This window comes from Procambarus clarkii, unplaced genomic scaffold (genome assembly GCF_040958095.1).
Source record: "Procambarus clarkii isolate CNS0578487 unplaced genomic scaffold, FALCON_Pclarkii_2.0 HiC_scaffold_597, whole genome shotgun sequence".
In the NCBI taxonomy this organism is placed as follows: Eukaryota; Metazoa; Arthropoda; class Malacostraca; order Decapoda; family Cambaridae; genus Procambarus; species Procambarus clarkii.
In genome coordinates this window covers 7,501-32,500 of record NW_027189630.1, presented here as the reverse complement: position 1 = coordinate 32,500, position 25,000 = coordinate 7,501, and the positions used below count along the sequence as shown (strand labels likewise).

At 43.1% G+C, this 25,000-nt stretch overlaps 1 protein-coding gene across 1 annotated transcript in view; it reads right to left on the bottom strand.

The window, feature by feature from the left end:
• Nucleotides 1-25,000, bottom strand: part of LOC138361673 (uncharacterized) — a 78,151-nt gene that overhangs the window by 45,657 nt on the left and 7,494 nt on the right. Inside the window, exon 2 of the mRNA XM_069320883.1 lies at nucleotides 7,612-7,806. Within this exon, the coding sequence (XP_069176984.1) occupies nucleotides 7,612-7,806 (195 nt within the window). The remainder of the gene's footprint in view (nucleotides 1-7,611; nucleotides 7,807-25,000) is intronic.

Below are 25,000 nucleotides of genomic sequence, written 5' to 3'. Positions count from 1 at the left end.
ATAGTCGATTTAGGGAACACTTGGATTTCTAAAGATATTAACTGAATTTCAGTGTTAAACCTTGTTAAGACTAAACTGGCTGCTAAAGCCGGATATCTGATTGGCTAGCGCTTGAAATGACAGGTGACCTGACATGACCCCATCGCTGATCTCGTTAACTCACCTTTCAATCGACTCACCTGACACAATACACACGCCACACTAAGGAAACTCGCCTACAGTTCATCTCTCGACACACCTTCTTCTAACGAGACCCTTTCTTCCTCTTCTCTAACCCTGTCCATGGAGGACAGAAGAAAATGTATATATGCTGGTTAGCATTGTAAATGTGTGGCCACGTCTGTGGTAGAAAATAATAATAATAAAAAAAACTCTTTCAACGACCTCACTCTTCGTCCAACGACACCATTCATATGCATCTAACAATCCAACTATCCTTCATCCTACGACCCGACCATTCTTCATCTAACGACCCCAAAATTCTTAATTAAACGACCCCGTCTGTCGTCTTTATTCTCTATCAAACGGCTCCACTATTTATCAAACGACCTCCGCTTCACCAAACGGAAGCCTACACTGGTATGTGAGAGTGAGAGGAAGCCTTCACTGGTATGTGAGAGTGAGAGGAAGCCTACACTGGTATGTGAGAGTGAGAGGAAGCCTCCACTGGTATGTGAGAGTGAGAGGAAGCCTACACTGGTATGTGAGAGTGAGAGGAAGCCTACACTGGTATGTGAGAGTGAGAGGAAGCCTACACTGGTATGTGAGAGTGAGAGGAAGCCTACACTGGTATATGAGAGAGAGAGGAAGCCTACACTGGTATGTGAGAGTGAGAGGAAGCCTCCACTGGTATGTGAGAGTGAGAGGAAGCCTACACTGGTATGTGAGAGAGAGAGGAAGCCTACACTGGTATGTGAGAGTGAGAGGAAGCCTACACTGGTATGTGAGAGAGAGAGTATTCATTACTGCTGGTAGAGAGGAGAATACATTCACTACTGCCTGTAGAGGGAAGAATGCATTCACTACTGCTGGTAGAAGAGGGAATGCAGTCACTAGTACTTTTAGAGTACTAGTGACTCTAGGGAGAATACATTCACTACTGCTTGTATAAGGTAGAATACATTCACTACTGCTTGTATGAGGTAGAATACATTCACTACTGCTTGTAGAGGTTGGAATACAGTCACTAGTACATGTAGAGGGGAGAATACAGTCACTAGTACATGTAGAGGGGAGAATACAGTCACTAGTGCCAGTAGAATGGGGAGGAAAGCCGTCTCTGCATATATGTAAATAGTAAGGAACCCCTTAGAGTATCGAGACAGGGTGGGTTGAGAGCCCCATGTCGACTGTTTTGGTTGTCACTGCCAACACTTCGAGAGCTGGGTGCACGTTCCCTCCCTCCCAGGCTCCCTCCCACACTCCCTCCCTCCGTCCCAGGCTCCCCCCTTCCTTCTACCCTCCCTCACTCCCTCCTCTCCCTTCTCCCATTTCTGCCAATGCAACAATTTATTCCCAGTGGTCCGTTTTCTGCTCAATGTCGTTTTCTAAGTTCTATAAATTTCTCTTGGCAACGCTACGACAAATTATAGCGATCTGTCGAGAATTTCTGCCCCGCGAAGTGTGTATATCTTCCCGCTCCACACCTCTGCTGCCTTTGTCGACCGCTCTTGCATTAGCGCCTCTCATTGTAAACGGAATTGTGATTGTTTTCACTATTTTCACTCGAAAGTTTCGATTATGAGGAGGTAGAAAGTTTCCTGGACGCGATGGCCGATATCTTCAGGGGGCCCAGTGATGTCCAGGATGACTGGAATATTTCCAGAAATATTTCCTTGTACCGAGTTTATTCCCTTGTACCGAGTTTATTCCCTTGTACCGAGTTTATTTCCTTGTACCGAGTTTATTCCCTTGTACCGTTACATAGGCTTTCCTACATTTTCCGTGTGTTGTGGTGCATATGACTTTTCTTCCTTCTATATTTAAACCTTTTATTTCATGGTGTATATATATATATATATATATTTTATATATTTTATTTATATATATGTGTGTACTTTTTGTTCATCGTCACGTCTAGGTCTCTCTGTCTCTCTCTTGCTCTCTCTGTCTCTCTAGCTTACTGTCTCTCATTCTTCCTCACTCTGTCTCTCATTCTTCCTCACTCTGTCTCTCGCTCTTGCTCACTCTGTCTCTCGCTCTTGCTCACTCTGTCTCTCGCTCTTGCTCACTCTGTCTCTCGCTCTTGCTCACTCTGTCTCTCGCTCTTGCTCACTCTGTCTCTCGCTCTTGCTCACTCTGCCTGTCTCTCTCTCTGTCTCCCCCTCACACAACACACACCTGTTCATTACCCCTCAGCAAATCACCTCCATCATCCTCCTCTTTCCTCCGCTATTTTCTTGCCCTTCTCATAATTATCAATTTTTCCCCGCTTCTGGACCATTATAAACCTCCCTATTTATCCGAGGGCAGAGTTACGGACCTCGGGGCCGCCGCTCCATCAAAATCCTCCCCACTAACTCACTCTCACCTGACACACGCTTTGCACTTCTTCTGTCTCGCTTTCTCTGTCTTTCTCTGTCTTTCTCTCTGTCTCTCTGTCTCTCTGTCTCTCTGCTAACACAAGGGTTCAACATGAATTGTATGATCATCTCACTGAAACTAATAACTGTGGGCTCACACAATGCCTGGCTCTTATAAACTCATCCCATTTAATATGATTTTATGTTCTGCATTTCATTTGATATAAACTTTATTTAATGTCAAGTTACAGTAATATTGGGTATTTTGGGGAGGCTGAAGGCATCATAGTGCCAGAGGCATCATACGATCCCTTAATCTAATTTCGCGATCATGTATATGTTGGGAGATTATGCTGCGGATGCAGATCCGCTATATGAGCTTCACTATATGCTTCACTATGTAGTGAAGCGTATAGTGAAGGTCCTAAAAATGATACAGCTAGCATGAGGCTGTTAATTGATGTTTTTGTGTCTCTGACTTGCTGACCAGTCTAGTCAGACCGTGTCAGCACCGAGGAAAAAGTGCCTTTCACGGTTCTCCACCTTGTCCTGAAGTTGGATAAATTATAGAGGAGGGTTATCTTGGGGTTATCTTGAGATGATTTCCGGGCTTAGCGTCCCCGCGCCCCGGTCCTCGACCAGGCCTCCTTTTTGTTACACAATCCCCCAGGAAGCAGCCCGTAGCAGCTGTCTAACTCTCAGGTACCTATTTACTGCTAGGTAACAAGAGCATCAGGGGTGAAAGAAACAATTTGCTCATTTGTCTTCGCCTCCACCGGGGATCGAACCCGGAACCTCAGGACTACGAATGCTAAGCGCTGTCCACCCAGCTGTCAGGCGCCCATGAGGGGGAACACATGCCATCCACAAAAGAAGTGCAGGTTTAAAATGGAAGTGAACTTGTAATTCTCATAATGTTTTGCAACTACTGCTGTCGAGAAGTTGTCAGAAGTGACTTAATGTTGCACGTTTCTTGGCTGTCTTGCTCTTCAGAGTATATTGAAGAATCAAACTTCATTCCTAAGACGTCAACTTCATCACTGAGCCCAAAAGTTTTTGCCACACATTATTATTCTTGTCCCAGTTGTAATATCATGTTGTAGTTATAATAAATACCCGTCTTTTCTCAGCTGGTAATGTGGCATGCCGCCGCCTACCCCCTGGTAGATAATTCAGCATCTGGGTGATTAATGACCCTCATAGTAGTTGGCATTTCCTCTTTTGTTTATGTAAAGGTTAGAGTACAATTATGAGCTTGAGTGTCAGCCGCTGTGAAGAGGTGTAGTCGATCGGTTAAGTGTGCATGCCATAAAAAGTGGTCAAAAGGTATGAAGCCCTAACTGAATTCCTTTCATATTCTCATCTTTTAAGGACAACACTATCTATCAGTCAATTTCTCTCTTAAGTTCTTGGATTGATGGTGAGAACTAATGAATGGATAGATTATTTAAATCGATAGATGTTACTGTAGTAGCAGCTGCCACTGGGACAGTCTGAGAGAGAGTAATACTGAGGCTGAGACTGAGAGCTACACAGGAAGAGCCACTGCCACACACAGGTATCTCGGTGCATGTTGGACCATCACCACACGACACAGATATCTATAGTGAGATCATCGCGAGAAACACCCAGGCAATAGAAAAAAAAATGAAAATAAATTTGGGATTTTTTTTTTTCAACAACAGTAAGTTAAGGGTCCTCTGATAGGTTAGGTGGGCAGGAAATTCTCATAAAGTTTCAAAACGTTATGAAAAACGTTAATTTAAAGTGTCCTCTCATAACCTCTGCGCGTAAGCCGGACGACTCAAATAGAAAACGGAACAGAACGTCACTTTTGTGAGTCTATTTCATTTCAAATTACGTCCAAATTTAGCTATAGCGCGCATACGAGCCAAAAGTGACGTTATTTTTAAGAGGACGGGTTGGATTATGATACTTATCGCAACATTCTCCTCTCTTCCCCTTGACAGATGAAACACAACAGACGCCATTGATTGAGATAAGCTGTCTTGCTCCTAAACAATTCTCAGAACGAATTGGACTCAGGACTCGGGCCCAAGAATGAATGGTTGGAAAAACGCGTCAAGATCAAATAGGAGATTGTAGAGAGTGATATGTCACATAATTCTCGATGACACCAAATTGTACCCCACTGCCAAGCCGTTCAGGGAATCTTCCCCCCCCCCAACCCATCACTGTTTCCATCCACTGCCACTACCTACCCCAACCCCCCCACGCGATCACTGCCCCCCCCCCCCGTAACCCCATGTGTTAACACCTCCCCAACCCCACGCTGTCACCGCTTCTCGGCTACCCCCCTCCCCCTACACCCTCGCGAAACTCTCACTAAAGTGTGTGTGCGTGTAGTTACCTAAGTGTAATTACCTAAGTGTAGTTACAGGATGAGAGCTACGCTCGTGGTGTCCCGTCTTCCCAGCACTCTTTGTCATATAACGCTTTGAAACTACTGACGGGCTTGGCCTCCACCACCTTCTCCCCTAACTTGTTCCAACCGTCTATACCACTCTGTTTGCGAAACAGAGTGTGTGAGTGTGTGCGTGCGCGCGAGTGTACTAGCCAATTTGCACTTATAGGGAAAAAGAGTCAGTTCAAAGCGTGCGAAACAAATGCAGATAAAAACCTAACATAAATATTCCCAGGCCTAGTATAGCACATATATGTACTATATCAGTATAGCACATATATGTACTATATCAGTATAGCACATATATGTACTATATCAGTATAGCACATATATGTACTATATCAGTATAGCACATATATGTACTATATCAGTATAGCACATATATGTACTATATCAGTATAGCACATATATGTACTATATCAGTATAGCACATATATGTACTATATCAAGCCTCAGACATGTGTGTTTTAGGCCTAGGAAGGTTAGGTTAAATTTTCTTTGCAACATCGATCAATACAAAAACTTTTCCGGTTTGTCTAAATTTTGTAGTAATGATTTTTACTTCTAATTGCAGGCGATGACCCTGGAAACACAAACCGAAACTGTCTCTATTTTCCGCTTGTTACAACTTGTAATAAAGTTGTTACATCTTGGCTTAACGTGTTTATGACGTATTAGAACGTTGTTACAACTTGCTATATTGCTTGTTATAACTGGTTAGGAGGGGTTAAAACTTGTTCGAACGTTGTACCAACGTCGTAGTTTCGGTGTGTGTTTGGCGGGGAGTCACAATATCGTGGCTAAAGAATCGACTGAATCGACTTGAGAATGGTCCAGGACGGACCGAAACGTCGTCGTCCCTTCACTTTCTAGTGTGTGGTCTGGTGAACATTTCTACCTCTAATTGCCTTATCCGTCAGTATATTTAGTAGGGTCCTGATCGTTACTATAAGTACTACCTAACAGGACGAAAGGCTGTATTTTTTACGTTTCTTGTTAGCCAAAACAGTTACATTATTTACGTAGTGGCAAATGAAGTAAGCGGCGTAGCGACCAAATCTCGTTTTCTTTACCACTGAACACCAAATTGTAAATAAATAATTGTAAATATCATTTGTTTTTAAATTATATTTTGCGGCGCGTCGCAGTTCAGAACTGATTTACAGTAGATATATATATTTTTTATCTAAGTTTCTCTTACGTTTAAACAGTTAAGAGTTTGATGAGTGACTCGCTGGGGACGTGCTGAGGTCCTCATCATCAATTCAAGTGCAACGCCAATTCAACGTTGGTTCAACGTTAAATTACCGTTGATGACGTTAATTTAACGTCGGACTAACGTCACTCTTGGATATTGTGGTCACTGGGAACTTTCTTCGTCAAAAATACACGAAAACGTCATATCGAGATACAAAATTTCCCTCGGAAATTCAACCGTTAACAGAGGAAGGTAACGGAGCGCATCTTAGTCATTTGCAACTCCTGGAGTATAATTAACAACGGATCAACGTTATCAAGGCTCCTTCGATGTTGAACCAGCGTTATTTGCCTCGATTTACCCCTGAACGTTTAGGGAAGTGAAAGGCACCTTAATCATTTGGAAATATATACATCTCATCCAGTAAAGTGGATTGCATCATCTTGATGACGTCTTCGCTGCATTATGACTACAGAAGACAACATTACACAGGTGCCTTCTGCAGCTGTTATCATAGAGTAGAATCTGATCCTGTACGGAACCTGAACAGCACGTTGTCGGCCGACGAGGCAATTCGATGACTGCTGTGCTTCAGCTGGGCCACAGTGGCTCTTCTGTGCTTCAGCTGGGCCACAGTGGCTCTGCTGTGCTTCAGCTGGGCCACAGTGGCTCTGCTGTGCTTCAGCTGGGCCACAGTGGCTCTTCTGTGATTCAGCTGGGCCACAGTGGCTCTGCTGTGCTTCAGCTGGGCCACAGTGGCTCTGCTGTGCTTCAGCTGGGCCACGGTGGCTCGACTGTGCTTCACCTGATCACACTACACTAAGCTAATCAAGTTTCAATAACCTCACGGCATATATACACACCTATATGTGTACCCAGCTCCTCAGTGTATACACATAAAGAGTTTACCGTAATCTTGGCCTTTGCTCAGGCTGAAGGTATAATTCTTGGTTGATCAGTAAGCTCTTGTCCAGGGCCTTAACAACCCCTCAAGAGGTTGATAGGCCCTAACCCCCCCAACACCAAACGAGTATGATGGGAAATATATTGTGTAGCTTGGAGGAGGTAGTGTAACAAACTAGGTTTGTTGTAAGAATTATCCAGAAGGTTCCAGAAGTCTCGTGTAGAGACCTGACCCCAGCAACGCGCATCCCCCAGGGAATTCGCGGTGAAAATAATTGACGCCTTTGTTCATAGTTTCGTATAATGAATCATTAAGGGAACAAGCTCTCTGCAGATATTTGTAGTTAAGGAGATAAACCCCAAAAATAACAGATAATCTATGCAGATGAAGAATCCCAATAACGTGGCTGAAAATGACCAAACCACACACTAAGAAGGGACGACGACGTTTCGGTCCGTCCTGGACCAGTCGATTGGTCCAGGACGGACCGAAACGTCGTCGTCTCTTCACTTTCTAGCGTGTGGTCTGGTCCACAGATAAACTAAATCCAGGAGAGACTGACCAGGTAGTGGGAGGCGGAGCAGGGGCCGTCGGAGGGGTGGTCGTGGTCGCTGGCCCCAGGGGAAGGAGTCCCATGGAGCAAGTCTTCCAGGGACTCGATGTACTCGATGGCGTTCCTCAGGATCTCCACCTTGGGCATCCGCTGGTTGGGGTTGCTGCACGTTCGTCGCTTCAGGATCTCGAAGGCTTCGTTCACCTGTTGGGAGTGAGGGAGGCGTGAGGTTAGTTGAAGGTGAGTAATGGCGCACGTTATAGTTAGTTGAAGGCTGACAAGTTATGATAGTTGAAGGTGGATAAGTTATGTTAGTTGAAGCTGGATAAGTTATGTTATTTGAAGGTGGACAAGTTACGTTAGTTAAAGGTGGACAAGTTATGTTAGTTGAAGGTGGACAAGTTATGTTAGTTGAAGGAGGACAAGTTATGTTACTTGAAGGTGGACAAGTTATATAAAGTGGACATGGTGGGCACATTAAAATATGATGAAGATGGGCTGACATGCAAACTAGGTGTTTCATGGGGCCTCGAATAACAACATAATGAACAATAAAGACAAGTTCCAGTTCCTGCGCGATGGTAAAGGAGAAAAAAATCCACCCGGAAACCGAATATAAAAATCAGTCAAACCTCACTACAAAGTTTTGGGAACAGTCATGTCACCAAACTTTCTAAGAACACAGTAACGTAGTCGTCACAACTGTCAGAAAAATGACAGTGACAGACTGGATAATAAGAACGCTTCAAACAATAGATACCAAAAAACTTATGAGACTTTAACAGCATTAGTCAAAGCTGGAAAAATTTACTGACCTGGAGAACGTGCAGAGATCTTTTACTGCCCAAATTCATTCAATAAAGCTTATTGGGATCGCTTAAAATATCCCAAACAGTGGTGTTTAGAGTGCAGGGGCCAGATTCACGAAGCAGTTACGCAAGCACTTACGAACCTGTCCATCTTTTCTCAATCTTTGGCGGCTTTGTTTACAATTATTAAACAGTTAATGAGTTCCGAAGCACCAGGAGGCTGTTTATAACATTAACAACAGTTGACTGACAAGTTTTCATGCTTGTAAACTGCTTAATAAATGTAACCAAAACCGTCAAAGATTGAGGAAAGATGTACACGTTCGCTAGTACTTGCGTAACTGCTTCGTGAATCTGGCCCCAGGACAGAAATGCATAGATATTTACACTTGGGAAATATTAGAGGGACTGGTGTCAAATTTGCATATGGAAATAATTCATCGCGAAACCAGGAGGCGAATTACAAATTACAACATATTCCCATTGAAAAACAAAGATGCAATAGACCCGCTAAAAAAACAAATCAGTCAACAATACGGGCCCAAGACCTCTAAACACTCACATAATGGATGAGTGTCGGGGAGCCGGTCGGCCGAGCGGACAGCACGCTGGACTTGTGATCCTGTGATCCTGGGTTCGATCCCAAGCGCCGGCGAGAAACATTGGGCAGAGTTTCTTTCACCCTATGCCCCTGTTACCTAGCAGTAAAATAGGTACCTGGGTGTTAGTCAGCTGTCACGGGCTGCTTCCTGGGGGTGGAGGCCTGGTCGAGGACCGGGCCGCGGGGACACTAAAAAGCCCCGAAATCATCTCAAGATAACCTCAAAATGGGCATAACTAGCTGACCTCCCGCTGCATGCAACAGATACCTTAATAATCCCCTCCAAATAATACCTGATCAACCGGACTGTGATTCATTTGACAGACTGGGAGAAGCGGCATCTAACAGTCTGGATTTTGCACCGGAAAACCCCCTTCCTCCCCCCCTCCCAATCACCAATCCATCACCTCGTTATTCACCAGTCCGGACAAATTGTATGAAGAGTCCTGGAGGAATTGTCGAGGTAAAGTATTTCGGAGGAAACTCAATAAAATGCGAGGAATCCGCGAGGCTAAAAGCTAAGGTGCGGGGCGTTTGAAGAGGGCGGGAGGAGCCCCCGGTGAGCTCCAGAAGCCCCCAGGAGCCCCCAGGAGCCCTCAGGAACCCCCCAGTAAGTCTCAAGAGCCTCCGGTGAGCCCCAGGAGCCCCCAGGAGCCCCCAGGAACCCCCAGTGAGTCTTAAGAGCTTTCGGTGAGCCCCAGGAACCCTCAGGAGCCCCAAGGAGCCCCCAGTGAGTCCCAAGAGCCTCCGGTGAGTCCCAGGAGCCAGGGTCCTAGCTCTTGGGACCACGGGCGTCGAGGATACCACCCACTTGCACATCAGTGGGAGGATCATGCAGGTGGGTGTAACGTACAGACACATGTAAACAGTGTTATATATATGAATACACGCTCTCATGTGTGTGTATATATATTTCATATGTGGAATGAAATGCGGGAGGTTGTTTGCTTTCCTTGCGGTTACCTTGCGATGATTTCGGGGCTCCATGTCCTCGAGGCCCAGTCCCCGAACAAGCCAAGCCGCTTTATTTAGACCATTTTCTACATATACACACACACATGTGACGATACAGGCTCTCACACGGACAAGTATACACACACTCGCTCATACAGACTCTCACGCGGACATGTATACACACACTCGCTCATACAATCTGTCACACGGACATGTATACCCACATTTAAAGGAGCGGATTCGTGGGTGTCAGTCACACTCCAAGGTTTTAAGACCCTCATCAATCCATCAACTTGACTATAAAGTCTACCCCCAAGGCATCCCCTGGAGCTCAGAACCGTCCCTGAGGCTCTATAGCTCCTCCCCTTCAGCTTCCTTGAAGACTCAAGGCTCATCTACCAATCTCTACCCTTTAAGATCCACCTCGAACCTCTTCTAGATTTTGAAAGTACACTTCGAACATCATGCAATGTTTCTGTCACATAATTGAGGGCCGGCCAGGCCAGGAGGTCCTGCTTGGTGGTGGGGACATGTGGCAGTATTCAGGTCGGAGACGGCTTCTACAGACAGCGACGACGAGCCTGCGTTTTCGTCTGATGTCGCTGCAAATGACCTTTTTCTGGGTGAAAGGGAATCCCTTGCTTACTGGTGGCCCGGGAGTCACTTGTCACATGTTTTGTAGCTCGGGCGCTAGGCCTCGACGCCAGCCGACGGGTCCTTCTCGAGACCTGAGGACAGTATCATCGTCTCCCTCTTCCTGCCCGAGGACACTGGAGAATGTTCTTTCTTCCCCCCTTTACCCCTTTCATTCTCATTCTTCTCCCACTCTCACCACATTCACTCTCACCCTTGTACACACACACTTTCACTCGCTCTTCCCCCTCACGCACTCACTAACACCATCCATCTCCCGTCTCCGATCTCATATTCCTCACCCCCGTAGACACCACAAAAGTCCCTCCGTCTAACATTTCCGCCTCAAATAAAAAGGCAGCATTCTCCCCCGCCCTTCCCATGACTCCGGGCGTGCATGCTTGCCAGTGTGTTATTGTACAACACAGATTCACGGGTCACCGTCACCGATCTCACCCTCTCGCTCTCCCCCCCCCCCCACACACACACACTGACGTGGACACTGATTTAAAAGAGAGAGAGAGAATAATGTCTTCGGTATTCCTGAGACGTGTGTCGGGTCTCGCACCGTCGACGCTAGTTTTCCAGGAAATATTTTGACTACAAAACTTGCTCTACTTCTTAGAGAATATTTGGATACGTTATTTTTTTCCTGGTTACGTTAAGGAGGTCAAACTTTAGGGGATAATGTATTGTTGTTTACTTGTATTCTTTTAGGTAGTTTCTTTTACGCTGACTAAGAAAATCATCAGCAGGTGCATGTAACAGAGAGAGAGAGAGAGAGAGGGGGGGGGGGTTGGAGTAGGGGGTGATTGTGGGAGGAGGTAGGAGGTACTGGAGGGGAGCCTTACTTAACAGTGCTTAACTATCAGTGACTATGGGAAAGGTCTAGATGTTTACGACCCGCTAACTGGCTGTGTTGTACCATTTGTGTTATAATGGAACTATTCTGAGGGTCGAATTCTTTGTGGAATGTAGACCACTCGTACAGGGTACGAGGATTGCCTTATATTTCTTATACACATTTGCATTTCCAGCTTTCACTTATGTCCTCTCATCCTACTTTGTTTCATTTTAGGGCGTCTATCCCTGTCCATCTTGTTGTAACAAACTAGGCTGTTGTAAGAATTATTCCAGAAGGTTCCAGAAGTTTCGGGTAGGGACCTGACCTCTCAACGCACATTCCCCTGGGGATTAGCAGGTCTGAGTCACAAATGGCGGGCGTCTCTGTTCATAGTTGCGTATAATGAATCATCCTATAGTATTCAGTAATTTAGAGATATTAGCCTTTATTCATTTTGTATTAAAATTGTATTGTATAATATTACTGGGTACAATATCAAGAGTATTCTAATTATTGAGTTAAGTCACCATCAGTGACGTCACGAATCAGATCTAAGTTGTAAGGCGCGAGTGACCGGCGGTCATAGGTCATCAGAGTTGACATGTCCACTATTTTCTCAAAGTTCAAATAACCATTTTGGTGATCGGGAACAGCTCTGCCGTTAGATGCTTGTGTAATTTAATTTCAGTAAAATAATTCAACCAGTCTGGATCAATTAAGTACAACAGAGGTTAATTGTTATAACTTAAACCTGGCTAAGTAACTTGGTAAGCGATGCAGAACAATACAATGCTCTATTTTGGGGTAGATCAGAGAGAGGAGAGATCAGTGTGGACGCCAGATCAACTGGGGGAGGTCAACCCATCATTGTCCTCAGTATCTTGTGTGTTGTAATCATTACCCCTTCCATTGTTTTCTTCCCTATAAGATTGTGATGTTTAGCTCTCACAACCCATCCTCACAGCCCAACCTTCTTAGCTCTGCCATATAGCAATCCTTTTCATTATTTAAAATTGTGTTTTATGCCTCACAAAATTCGGATTCCAGGTCGGTGCTGCATATTCCAGTATAGGTGTAAAACGAAGGTTAACGTAGTACATTGCCGGGTAGTGGGTGTGGGGGTGTGGGGGTGTGGGGGTGAGCACGGGTGTGGGCATAAAAGTTGTGTGATTGTATGGTGGCTGTGATTGTACTGAGACACATTTGTTTAGTAGGTATTAGTTTTCTTTTCTTAACACAATTAGGTGCATCTGCCCTAGACTATATGAAGGGGAGTACAGTTTGTCAAAAACCTAGCTGCGCGATGCAAAAATCCCCATCACACAGGATGGTTAGTCATACAGTGGAAGACGATCAGTAGCCTGCACTGGCAGACTCTGAGTGCAATATCCTCAAAAAACACGAGGGTAATAAAGTAATTGCAAAGCTCCAGGTACCTCATGCCAACTGGTCTGAAAGGTCTAATAACTGGGCATTCAGTGATGTAGTGCAGGAAATCGTGCCGTAGTTCCTGCTCACAGAGTTTGCAACTGGAGTGCTCAGGATTGGGAGACCCGTCACCTGCAGCCACCTGCCACAGGTAACGGTAACCCAACCTGATCCTTGCAACCACTGTGTCGCACAGTCTAGTGGACGTTTTGTGCTGCCCATAGATATAGGTTTCAGATCTGAACAGATCATAGTTTTTTATACTAGTACTTTCAGGTCGTTGGGAGTCAGTAATTTATTTCCTATCAGACCTGAGTGTTTGGACCAATACAGTTTTGACAGCAGAGATGGGGATACCTAGATCTAATTCAACTTCATCTTTGTTGCACGCTAATTTGGCTGCAATGTCTGTCTCATTATGATGGGCTATATTTATGTGTGAAGGTATCCATACAAAGGAGATTCGAGACTCTTTACTGTGTGCAGCAATTAGGTCATTTATAATTGGGAGTATGAGGTTCTTGCTGTCGGTTCTTGAACCTGAAGCTTTTTTTTTTTTTTTTTTTTTTTTTTTATTAAGATATGAGGTACATCTGCATTAGTGCAGCTACCCTAGACTATATGAAGTGGAGTATAGTGTGTCAAAAAAGCTAACTAGGTGATGCTAAAAAATCCCCATCACACAGGATGGTTAGTCATACAGAGGCATGTGATAAGCGGTCTGCACTGGCAGACTCCGGATGCATTTTTAGGATATCAACAACACAAGATTGAATAAGGTAGCAGTGGTAATACAAGTCCCCATCACACAGGATGGTTAGTCATACAGAGCCATGTGTTTAATAGCCTGCACTTGCAAATTTTGGGTATACTGTGAGGATATCTTCAAGAATACGAGAGCCTCACTTGCAATAAAAGTCTATGGACTCTGCGACGAAGATTTCAAATCATGTCTCTCTTTTTTTTTTTTTTTTTTTTTTTTTAACAAAATAAAGCCAAGTCCCAAGTTGCATTTAACAACGGCCTCTTAACACAAATATGACAATTTAAAATTCTACCCATAATTCTCGACCTTTCAGTTTTACTTATTTGTATTCAACCCGTGACGGATTTTGTATCGCCCGGCACAGGAGTGCGGCTGCCCCTGGGAGTCACTGTAACTCGCTACCTTTCCCTGGGACATAATCAGTGGAATACTAAACTCTGATAAAGCTGCATCAGGTCAACCTTTGACACGACTCTTCTCGAAATTGCACTTTATCAATTTACGATCACGCTGAATGTGCCTTTTATGAACCACATGTGACTTCAGTTAGAATTCAATGTGAAGGCAAATTTCGATGCTTTCAGCTCAGTTATGCAATAGAATTGTAAGAAATAGACTTCTCTAGACCTTCAAGTATTGCTATATCACTCATGCATTTGCATGACTGAAAGCTGGCTTCCTAATATGTAAAGGTTTAGCCTGAAGATATAATTAAGAATAACATTATATATATATATATATATATATATATATATATATATATATATATATATATGTGTGTGTGTGTGTGTGTGTGTGTGTGTGTGTGTGTGTGTGTGTGTGTGTGTGTGTGTGTGTGTGTGTGTGTGTGTGTGTGTGTGTGTCAAGTTTATGACCCCACACAAAATCATGCTAGCTACAGAGAGCATGAATATAACATACAATCTAACAAAGACTTTTCATAAAAGTCCATAATATCCACATAAATGAGCAACACTGATTCACAAGACTCGTGGAAAACAAAAGGAAAAACCCCCCACGGGTCAACACGTCATTAGAGAGGATGGGCAATACAACAGAGGCACCATAAGAGCCTCAACACGGCAGGATTAAATATCTAAACAAAGCATGTTAGTAGATCCAACATGATTTGTTGGTAGCTACAATAACGGCGTGTTAGAAATGAAGCGTTACGCGGTAACACAATGGACTGTTAGAAGGTAACACAATGCAATGGAGTGTTAGAAGATAACACAATGGAGTGTTAGACGATAACAAAGTCATGTTGTGAAGCAACTCGACCTTGTGTTGTATTAATACACGAGGCTTCCACAGGTAATACAACAACCTGAGGCTTCCAAGTGTAGTGGGTGGTAGGGTTGTCGGAGTGGGGGAAAGGGTGGAGGATTGGTTGGGGGAGTCGATAACGATTGGGGTTGAGGGATAGCGTTCAGTAGAGGGGGGGAGGGTTGTTAAGGGGGTCTTGAATTGTGTGTGTGGGGGGGGGGGGGGTGGAGAGGGGGCGGTACTGGCACACCAATTAGATCCTTGTAACTCCCACTATGTCAACAGCTTTAAGAAATTTATATTTTCTTTGTCTCGTGAAGTTTTATGTCCTTCTTCCTCCAAACCCATTTGAAATTGAGACAGACGGAAGTGATAATATATATATATATATATATATATATATATATATATATATATATATATATATATATATATATATATATTATACACACACACAAACTTTGGAGCAGGACAGCGGACTCTAACCAGCCTCCCTCTCCAAACAATTTCTCATATGCAATATAATTCACCAGCCAAAACTCACAAATCTAATCTCTAATTGGTCTGCCTTTTCGAAAAAATTTCATCTCTTTACAAACCTAATTTTAGACTGTAAATTAAATCCTCACTTCTTAAGGATGTGGTTTGAGGGTTTTCCCTCCATGACAAGTTTATTAGGCACAGATCTCCCCCAATGCCTTGTGAGGTGCCAAATATATTATCCACCTTATTGGAGGCCAAACTTCAAAACTCATCCTTCCTAAACCCTTATACTGCTCCTGGCGCCACGTGCGATTTTTCCACCCCCATTTGATTTGTAAAATATCTTTACTGAAGAGCACCTCTATGTAGCACATATTAATAGGTATTCCTGTTAGGGGTTACGGGTGTTTTATGCGGCATTGCGACGAGACAATCACTCTAGCTTAATAGTTTGTTAACGACGTCTAACGTATATGTACTATTTTGATATATAAGTTTATTTTCCTGATCGACAAAGAATAAAAACTCCCTGATGTCCACTAACTGTTGCTCGTGAAACATTTTTGTCGTGTGTTTACATGTAAATCATCTGTTTATTGTGACTGTTTCTTTTCATTCTCTTTTAATTCCTTTCCACACTTTATTTGTTCCACTTTATTCTCCTCTCTCCTGTTACTATTTTTTCTCATTACCCTTTCCACTTTCCCCCCCCCCTATCAAAAACCCCATTTTGCAACCCATTATACTTCTTCAGCTCTCGAGAAAATGGGTTTACTACCCATAACGCCTCGAGTGCTCCCCCGCACTCAGACTCCCAAGCCTCGCCAGCCATTCTTGAAATACTGGTGCGGCCACTCAGATGTCTGCCGCCACACAGACCTCCCGACACGCAAATAACCACCATTAGCCTGGCGGCATCTAAGTCCTACAGGTGATTTAAGTTCAATATCAGAGGTAGAGATGTTGTCGTGGTCGGGGGGAAGAGGGAGATGGGGACGTAACAGAGGAAAGGAGAAAAAGGAGGACAAGAGGAGTGTTAGGAAAAGAATAGAAAGGAATTGAGAAGGAAGAGAAGAAAGAGTGAGAATGAAGAGGAATAGAACTAGTAGAAAGAAAAGAAGTAGGTGAAATATATGAGAAGGAAATGAGGAGAGAAAAAACAGAAGCCGGAGAAGGCGGTTGGGAAGAGTGAAAGCAAGAGGAAAAGAAGCAGAAAGAGGAGACGGGACGGGGAGGAACAGGAACAGACGAAGACCGGGGAAAACTAGAGCGTCTCCGGCCTGGCCTCCATCAGTCACTCTCCAAGAAAGGTAAACACCAGAGAGTCAGTGTCACCAGGAGACGGTGATCCGCGAACTCACTCGAGCTCCCAACATTAACACCGAGAACACACTGCACAACTCCACGCACACGAGGGCCCGCTGCGATCATGTACACCCACTCACATATATACTCAGCCTCTCTATTAGTTTTTACTTCCGCTAAGTTTGGGTACAAGCTAAGCACGGTTAGAATTGTAAAGTAGGCAATAGTAAACTTAAGCACCCTTAGAGACATCTCTAGCTATACTAGAATTTAATATAATTCAAAACTTTTACTAGAATTTACTGAAGGCAAGGAAATAGGTTTCAAAGTAATCATATTTATTTGTACAGAGTTCTTCAACTCTGTTCAAGTTCTTCAGTTGAAGAACTCTGTAGGGTAAGGCAGGTCCTAGTCAACAACGGCTTCTCCAATGGTTTCGTCGAAGACATCATAAGAAGGAAAGTGAAAAGCCATGCAACCTCCGAAGAGACAACTAACACAACACCTATACCCCCTATTAGACTATTTTACAGGAACTTCTTTTCCACAGCTCATAAAACGGAGGAAAGGATCCTGAAAGATATTGTTAATAGAAACGTTATCCCTACAGACAAAAATCAGAGGATACAACTGACGATTTACTATAAAACCAGAAAAACGGCCAGCCTACTCATGAGAAACTCTCCAGACACAAAACAGAACGCTTTAAAAGAGACTAACGTTGTCTATGCCTTCAAATGCCCACTTGGGGACTGTAAGCTCCAAAAAACCCAGTATATAGGCAAGACAACAACATCTCTTTCTAGGCGTTTAACGATGCATAAACAACAGGGCTCCATTAAGGAACATATAATCTCTTCCCACAACCAAACCATCGCCAGAGAAATCCTAGTAAACAACACAGAAATCATCGATAGATACAGCGATAGCAGGCGGCTTGACGTTTGCGAGGCACTACACATCAAGAAGTCAACACTAGCAATCAACAGCCAATTATTGCACAACTATATTCTACCCACCTCAAGACTCCGCTCCAATATAGAAGCATCAAGAAATATGGACCAATAGGCTTTCTACAAACACTTCTATTCAATACCCATTGTTTGTGTTCTGTCTTGTGTTGATACTTTTAATACCCTATTAATATCCCCTCTTGTTCTGTCTTGTGTTAATGCCACATCACCCCTCCCACCTCACTCAAATGTAGATATAAAATCGGAGATACGTAAGTTCTATTCAGTTGTGTATTTGTGAACTAAAGTCTTTGAAAATGTAATAAGTTTTACGAAACGCGCCCGTGTCGCGTCAGACTAGAAATAAAAATGAATTTTGGAGAATTAATTTTTGATTTACCTCCAACAGTGAAGCGTAATGTACGAAAGATTGAGAAAATTCGTGTTAGAATTATTAATCTTACTTTTTCGGTCATATTTAATAATATATATATAAATGTATATATATAAATATAAATATATTTATATATATATAACATAAATAAGATCATGAAACAATGGATATAAATTAGAAAATCAATGATTCAGGAAATTGAAATTGAAATTGAAATTGAAATAAGTTTATTGAGGTAAAATACACACAAAGGGATGAGGTAGCTCAAGCTATTCTCACCCCGTTCAGTACAACGTGTTAATATATACATATACACACATCACAAATAAACATATTACCAAACATTCTGAGAGGTAAAAATATACATTTCCTCCCTCACAAGGAGTATGGTATCAGACGTACCCACAAATACTTTTATGACCTAGGTATACTGTATAGACAATTTGCAAGACACCTGCAGATAATTCAACAAAATATTACAATCTTGGTGCAAAATTCTTATATCTCTCAAGAATATCATCAACCTTTCCGTTGTGACACATCCAGGCTATTTGTTCAGGAACAGTCCTTATCTCAGTGTTTCTATATACACTAATCAACGGACAATCAAGAATATAATGGGCAAGGGTGTGAGACCTTAACATACCACATAGTTTACACTTCGTGTCATTACCATGAACATCTATCCCATATTCCCAGTAATATTTGTACCCAAGCCTGAGCCGCATGTACACAGAGTCACTCCAAGCATTTCTCCTTTTACCATAAGTGAAATGGGTGTTTTGACTCACATACATGTAGTGTTGCATGGTTTGACTACTCTCATACATTATCTCTCTCCTCTCCACTCCCGCCTGTGCCTGAATATTTCTGATTTTGCTTCTTATTTGTCTCATTGTGAATTCACATTCAATGTCAACTTGTGGTTTTGATGTGGCACGTTTGGCCAAGTCATCCGCCACCTCGTTGAGCACTATTCCAACATGAGATGGAATCCACATGAATTTCACACTATAACCTTTCAGCTGTATCTCAGTTATTCTTCTCTTACAGTCCTCCACTATAGACATGAAGACTGGGTTTCTACTGTTTAAGGACTCCAGTGCTCCTCGGCTATCGACAAATACAAAAACATTTTTGTCGTCATGACGTACTTCCTCCAAACACGCCAGAATGGCCTGCAGTTCAGCTTGTGTGGATGATATATAATTACTAAGCCGGAGTTCAATTATCCTGTCCACAGTCCCAAACTCCGTATAATCCCTTATTAGGACACCACACCCTGCCCTGCCATCCTCCGCCACCGACCCGTCGCAATATACATGTAAACTGTTGCCTCTTGGTAACCGAGATATCATGCTTCCATACAAACACCGTAATTGTCCCGGTTCATGATGAATCTTTTTCACCTTGAGGGGTACAATTTCGACGTCTATTTTCTGTACTTTCCAGGGAGCAGACATATTACACTTTCGAGAGGGTTTACAGCAGTCAAGTACGTCGTATTCCCTGAGGTCATGAGCTAATCCTCTCGTATAGCGAGTCTCCCTCAGTTTCCTGGAAGTGTGTACGTCACTCAAGCAGGTCTGAACGCTCTCAAACAGCTTATCCCCTCCTTTTCTCCGCATGAAACGAATAGATACTCTAGTGTTAATGTCACGGACTCTATCACACACACTCTGTAAATTTAATTCCATTCTCATTATTTCAATCATTGCATTTCTTTGACATCCAAGAATAATCCTCATAGCCTCGTTCTGTATCAGCTCTATTTTTTGAATTCTGCCTTGGCCTGTGTAAGACAATACGGGTGCTGCGTAGTCTATCAGGGATCGAACAGTGCTTATGTATAACATCCGCAAGATAGGTACCCCAACACCTTTACCAGAAAAAGCCAGTGCTTTTAGAGGATGCAGACGGGCTTTACATAAGGTGCTGATATGATTTATTTCAGCATTTTTACTCTCACATGTGTATCCAACATACATGCCCAGATACTTGTACTTCTGTACACGGCTCAGTTCCACACCATTTAGAGTAAGTGTTATATTTCTTCGTTTCCTATACTCGTATTTGGTTTTATCTGCATTTATAACTAAGCCTAACTTGTGACAGGTTGTACCAAGTATGTTAAGAGCATCTTGAATTTTGTTCCCAGAAGTGCCTTGTATAAGAATGTCATCAGCATATATGATCGTCGTGACCCCTGGAGGATACATCTCTGATGCTAATCTGTTCATTAATACATTGAATAAGGTGGGACTTAATACTCCCCCTTGTGGGGTACCTAACTGAAACCTCCGTTCCTCAGACATGTATCCCTGGTAATACACCTGACCTTTTCTGCCTTGCAGGTAATCCCTTATCCAGTGTAGCAATCTCCCTGTTATTCCCAGATTGGCTAATTCGTATAAGATTACTTCCCCATTGGCTTTATCAAACGCTCCTTGTAGATCAACAAAAACTCTACAATTGTCATCCACATTAGACAAACACTTTAAGAGACAATCCGCAGTACTTTTGCCTTTGATAAAACCAAAGAGATTATTGGACATGTTATCACCTACAAGGTAGAGTAGCCTATTTAACAAAATCCTTTCCATCATTTTACAAAAGCAGGATATTAAGGAGACAGGTCTGTAGCCTCCGTTTGACTTAGGGATAGGAATGATGACAGCCTCTTTCCATTTTCTTGGTAACTTTCCCTCTCTATAACTCATATTAAACAAATCAAGTAAGGGATTAGGTTTCATACCGGCTAAATAATTAAGTATGTCATACGTTACTCCATCTTTTCCCGGAGCAGTGGAGCTGCCACTTTTTATAGCATCCAGTAGCTCATCGTGGGTTATCTCAGTGCATGCTATAGATCTTGTATTTAAGGCACATAAAGTTACTCCATTTCTAATATTTTCCCATGACTCAATGGTGACTCTCGTGTCTGCAGGTAAGGACTCCATACCAGCAGCACTTGCCCATTTATCTACTAACTCATTAGCAACTTTCCCTGGATCTGAGTGAGCAATGAATTTAGTCTTACAACCCCTGACTTTATTTACTGCTCTCCATATGTCTTTAAGGTTCTTAGTATTACCAATGGCCTGAGCAAAGTCTTGCCAGTATCTGTCCCGCGCCTCCTTCCTCACCTGACTGCATTCCCTAGCCACTTCCAACATTGTATTTTTCTCTTCATCCCTCATTCCATTTTTTAACCATGCTTTATGCGCACCCCGTAGCATTCTCTCCCATCCCTTGACTTGCTGATCATTGGAATATTTAAATTTCTTAGGTCCGTGCGTCTTGCTTCCCCTGCCCCCGTTATTTTCCCTCTGTACTAATTTCTCTATGTTCTCGACCATGTCCTCGTAAAAACTATCAACGCAGAGCGGCGTGTAATGTTGATACCAATCTCCCATATTTTGAATAAAATAATTTTTCATATCTTTCTTAATATTTAGCCTTTTTCTTTGAAAGTGGACTTGTTTTTTCCCCAGTGGTAATTCAACGTTCAAGGCAAAGTGGTCACTAAGTAGTTCCCGAACAACCCGAGCCTCCCCCATAATCCCCTGAGAGTTTAAAACGCAGGCATAGTCAAGCCGTCCTCCCCTGATGTGAGTTGGTTCATTGTTTCCCAATAGACAGGTATCTGGATGATCTTGTAGAAACTGTAACCACTTGACCCCATTAGTATTAATACTACCCACTGTCCCAAGGCTTGTGTGCCGAGCATTAAGGTCCCCAATGACCAGTGAAGGATTAGTATAAATGCAGTCAGGTAAATAGTTAGCGTCGAAGCAGTTCCTGGATACATACAAATTAACTACAATAAATTCCCCTTCCCTTAATGATAATTTAACACAAACACTCTCTATACCTTGCGTTTTTGATGGCGGTTCTACTAACTCTGCTGGTATGGAGTTCTTAACATAAATCGACGTGCCTCTGATGTTATTTGCAGCGAAGAGGTGAAACCCTTTATAGCCATTTAATTTCAATAAGCCTTCATTCCTATCCCCTGTCTCTTGGAGAGCTACAACATCAATATCATTTCCCATCACATAACAATGAACATCTGTAACCCTGTTTCTCAAACCATTAACATTCCATGACAACACTTTCAGTCTAGGGTGATCCATTATTAATCAATTCATTGCCTAAGTCATCCCCAATAAGTTCACTAAATGATAGCCATACCTTGTATAACATCTCCCACCTCCTCCCAAGTTCACCAGTAAAAGCGACATTGCGATTCTCAAGAGATTTTTTCAGCCCTGAGATGTCCATTATTGGCCCAAATGATTCCTTCATTTTATGTGTAATTATAGGGTTCTTCCTTTCACTACGACTACCATCATTCACACACACTTCACTTTCCTTCATTTCATCACTCAATATTTCATTTTTGTCCTCAACCACTATATCCTGACTATCCTTCACCGTTTTGTGATTTTCCTTGACCTCCTGAACGTTTAATTTAGCCTCGATGGACTCGATTCTCTGCCCCAGATTTTGGAGGAACTCACCAACTTTTTTAAGTTCAGCCCACACTTCCTTGACCATATTATTATGACCCTCTCTCTGAGCCACAGTAGCCACTTCACTCACCGTTACACTGTCACTGCCGGAGTCCTGAGTGGTGGCGTGGCTGCTTGTTGCTGGAGCCTGCCTAAGTAAAGGTGACTCCTTTACCCACGCATTCGTCCGGTTCACTGGCACTGCTTGGGGCAGACTGTTTTGCTGTGCTCCCGGTGTCTGGGTAAGAGCTCTTGCTTGCTCTGTAACATTCACCGGCCGGAGAACAGCCATACTCGGCCTCTTGCTACACACAGCCGAGCTCGCATTGTGAACACCTCCACAGTTGCAGCATCTGGGAACTATTTTCTCACCCAGATTCAGTCTATTTCTACACACAGTAGAGAGGTGAGACTTTCCGCAGAAACGACATCGTGGATCATTTTGACATCTCCAGGATTTATGCCCCCATCTGCAGCATTTCAGGCATATTATGGGCTCTTCCACATACTTTGCTACATGCCTGTAGCCAGCCCCGGTGATGAACACTTTTTCGGGTACGTCACCTCTCACTAGAGCCACCACCTGACTCCTAGCTTCACCTTTAATAAGGTGACGCTTGGCCCACACAAATCGTTGGTCGTCGAGTATAAACTCGGGGTCCAGAATCTGAGGGTATTTATAGATAATTACCTTCGTCAGCTTCTCGTTCCCCTCCGGTATTTCCATAAGAATTCCATCGTATCCTTGCTGGGTAAGATACTCCACTGCCTCCATAGAACCTACCGTTAAGTAAGGTCTGTTTACACCTTCCTTCAGCAGGGGCTCGAACTTGCGGTGTTCTCTTCCGAGTTTGACGGTCCACAGCAGCTTCTGATGATAGGCCAGCGTGCATGAGGCAGGGAAGAGAAGCCTCCATCTCCGCTGATCCTCACCTTCCTGACATCGTTCCGTCCGTTTGTCTGCATCAGTCTCGGCGTCGTTCTTCATTCTTTTATCGTTTCCGTTAAGTGTATTACTGTCCACACTACGCCTTGCCTCCTGTCTTCTTCGTTTCTTCTTATTCCTTGTCAGAACTTCTAGATACTCGCCCTCCTCGTCTGACTGGCTGCTTTCAGGGTCCATGTTAATAACGCCGTGAGAAGTAGCCATGTCTTCTGGTGACTGAGTCTCCATCTCGGATTCAGGAAAGACCTGGGTAAATACTGGGTAGGAACCACAGTTGTTGATTTATGGAACAAATTACCGGGGAAGGAGGGTGAACATATTGCTATAGCGACATATTCACTCACTTGATGCGTCACCCTATCCAATAAATTCGCTCATTGGAGTAAAATTAATATATTAACATTAATTATCAACTTGGCTAAAGAAAACTCTAGAAATCGCGTTTAGAGGCATTTTGGAGGTTTGGGAGATGAATATGATTGAGGAGGAGGGAAGTATGGAGGAGAATAAAGTGAGGGGTGAGGAAGATAAGAATCCAAATGGAGAAGAGAGGTAGTAGCAATGGAGATCATGAGAGAGGGAGAGACAGAGAGACAGAGATACAGAGAGACACAGAAAGACAGAGAGAGACAGAGAGACAGAGAGAGACAGAGAGAGACAGAGAGAGACAGAGACACAGAGAGACACAGAGAGACACAGAGAGACAGAGAGACAGAGAGACACAGAGAGACACAGAGAGACACAGAGAGACACAGAGACAGAGAGACACAGAGAGACACAGAGACAGAGAGACACAGAGAGACACAGAGACAGAGAGACACAGAGAGACACAGAGACAGAGAGACACAGAGAGACACAGAGAGACACAGAGAGACACAGAGACAGAGAGACACAGAGAGACAGAGAGTCCTGGGAGTGCTACGGTAATCGTGTAAAGGCATCCTTGCCTGGCTGATAGACAAGAATGCTTGTAAACCTGCTCACCATTCTTTGTATTCTCTCCGCACCACTGCCAGAACTTGTAGACTGAACACATACCTTTCTTAATGTTATTTCGCAATCTTAATTACATGTTTTAGGTGAAATAAAAATAGTAAAACGTGATATTAAAGTCCATAAAATGAAAATCATGAAATTAATCATTTTTTTAGGGGAAGCTGTGTGGAAAATTGGGAAAAATATGTGATTGATCTATTTGTATAGAGACAAATATTTAAGGAAAACTTTTATTATAGACAATTGGTGAAAATTTTCCTTCTGATAACAGGATCTTTCAGACACCTTTTGTTAAGAGAAAGTCTTCCTTGGTTAGTCTTCTTATGTATACTCTCAGTGTATGTATACCGAGAAATAGGGATATACATCTTGATGTATGCATATTCCCCTTACGAGGAATACCTTACCTTACTTTCAGAATACTGAGAAATATAATTCTATAATAAAAAATTAAATAATGGTTAAAACAAATAAAGTTGTTAATAGAGTTACAGGTGTTGTAATAT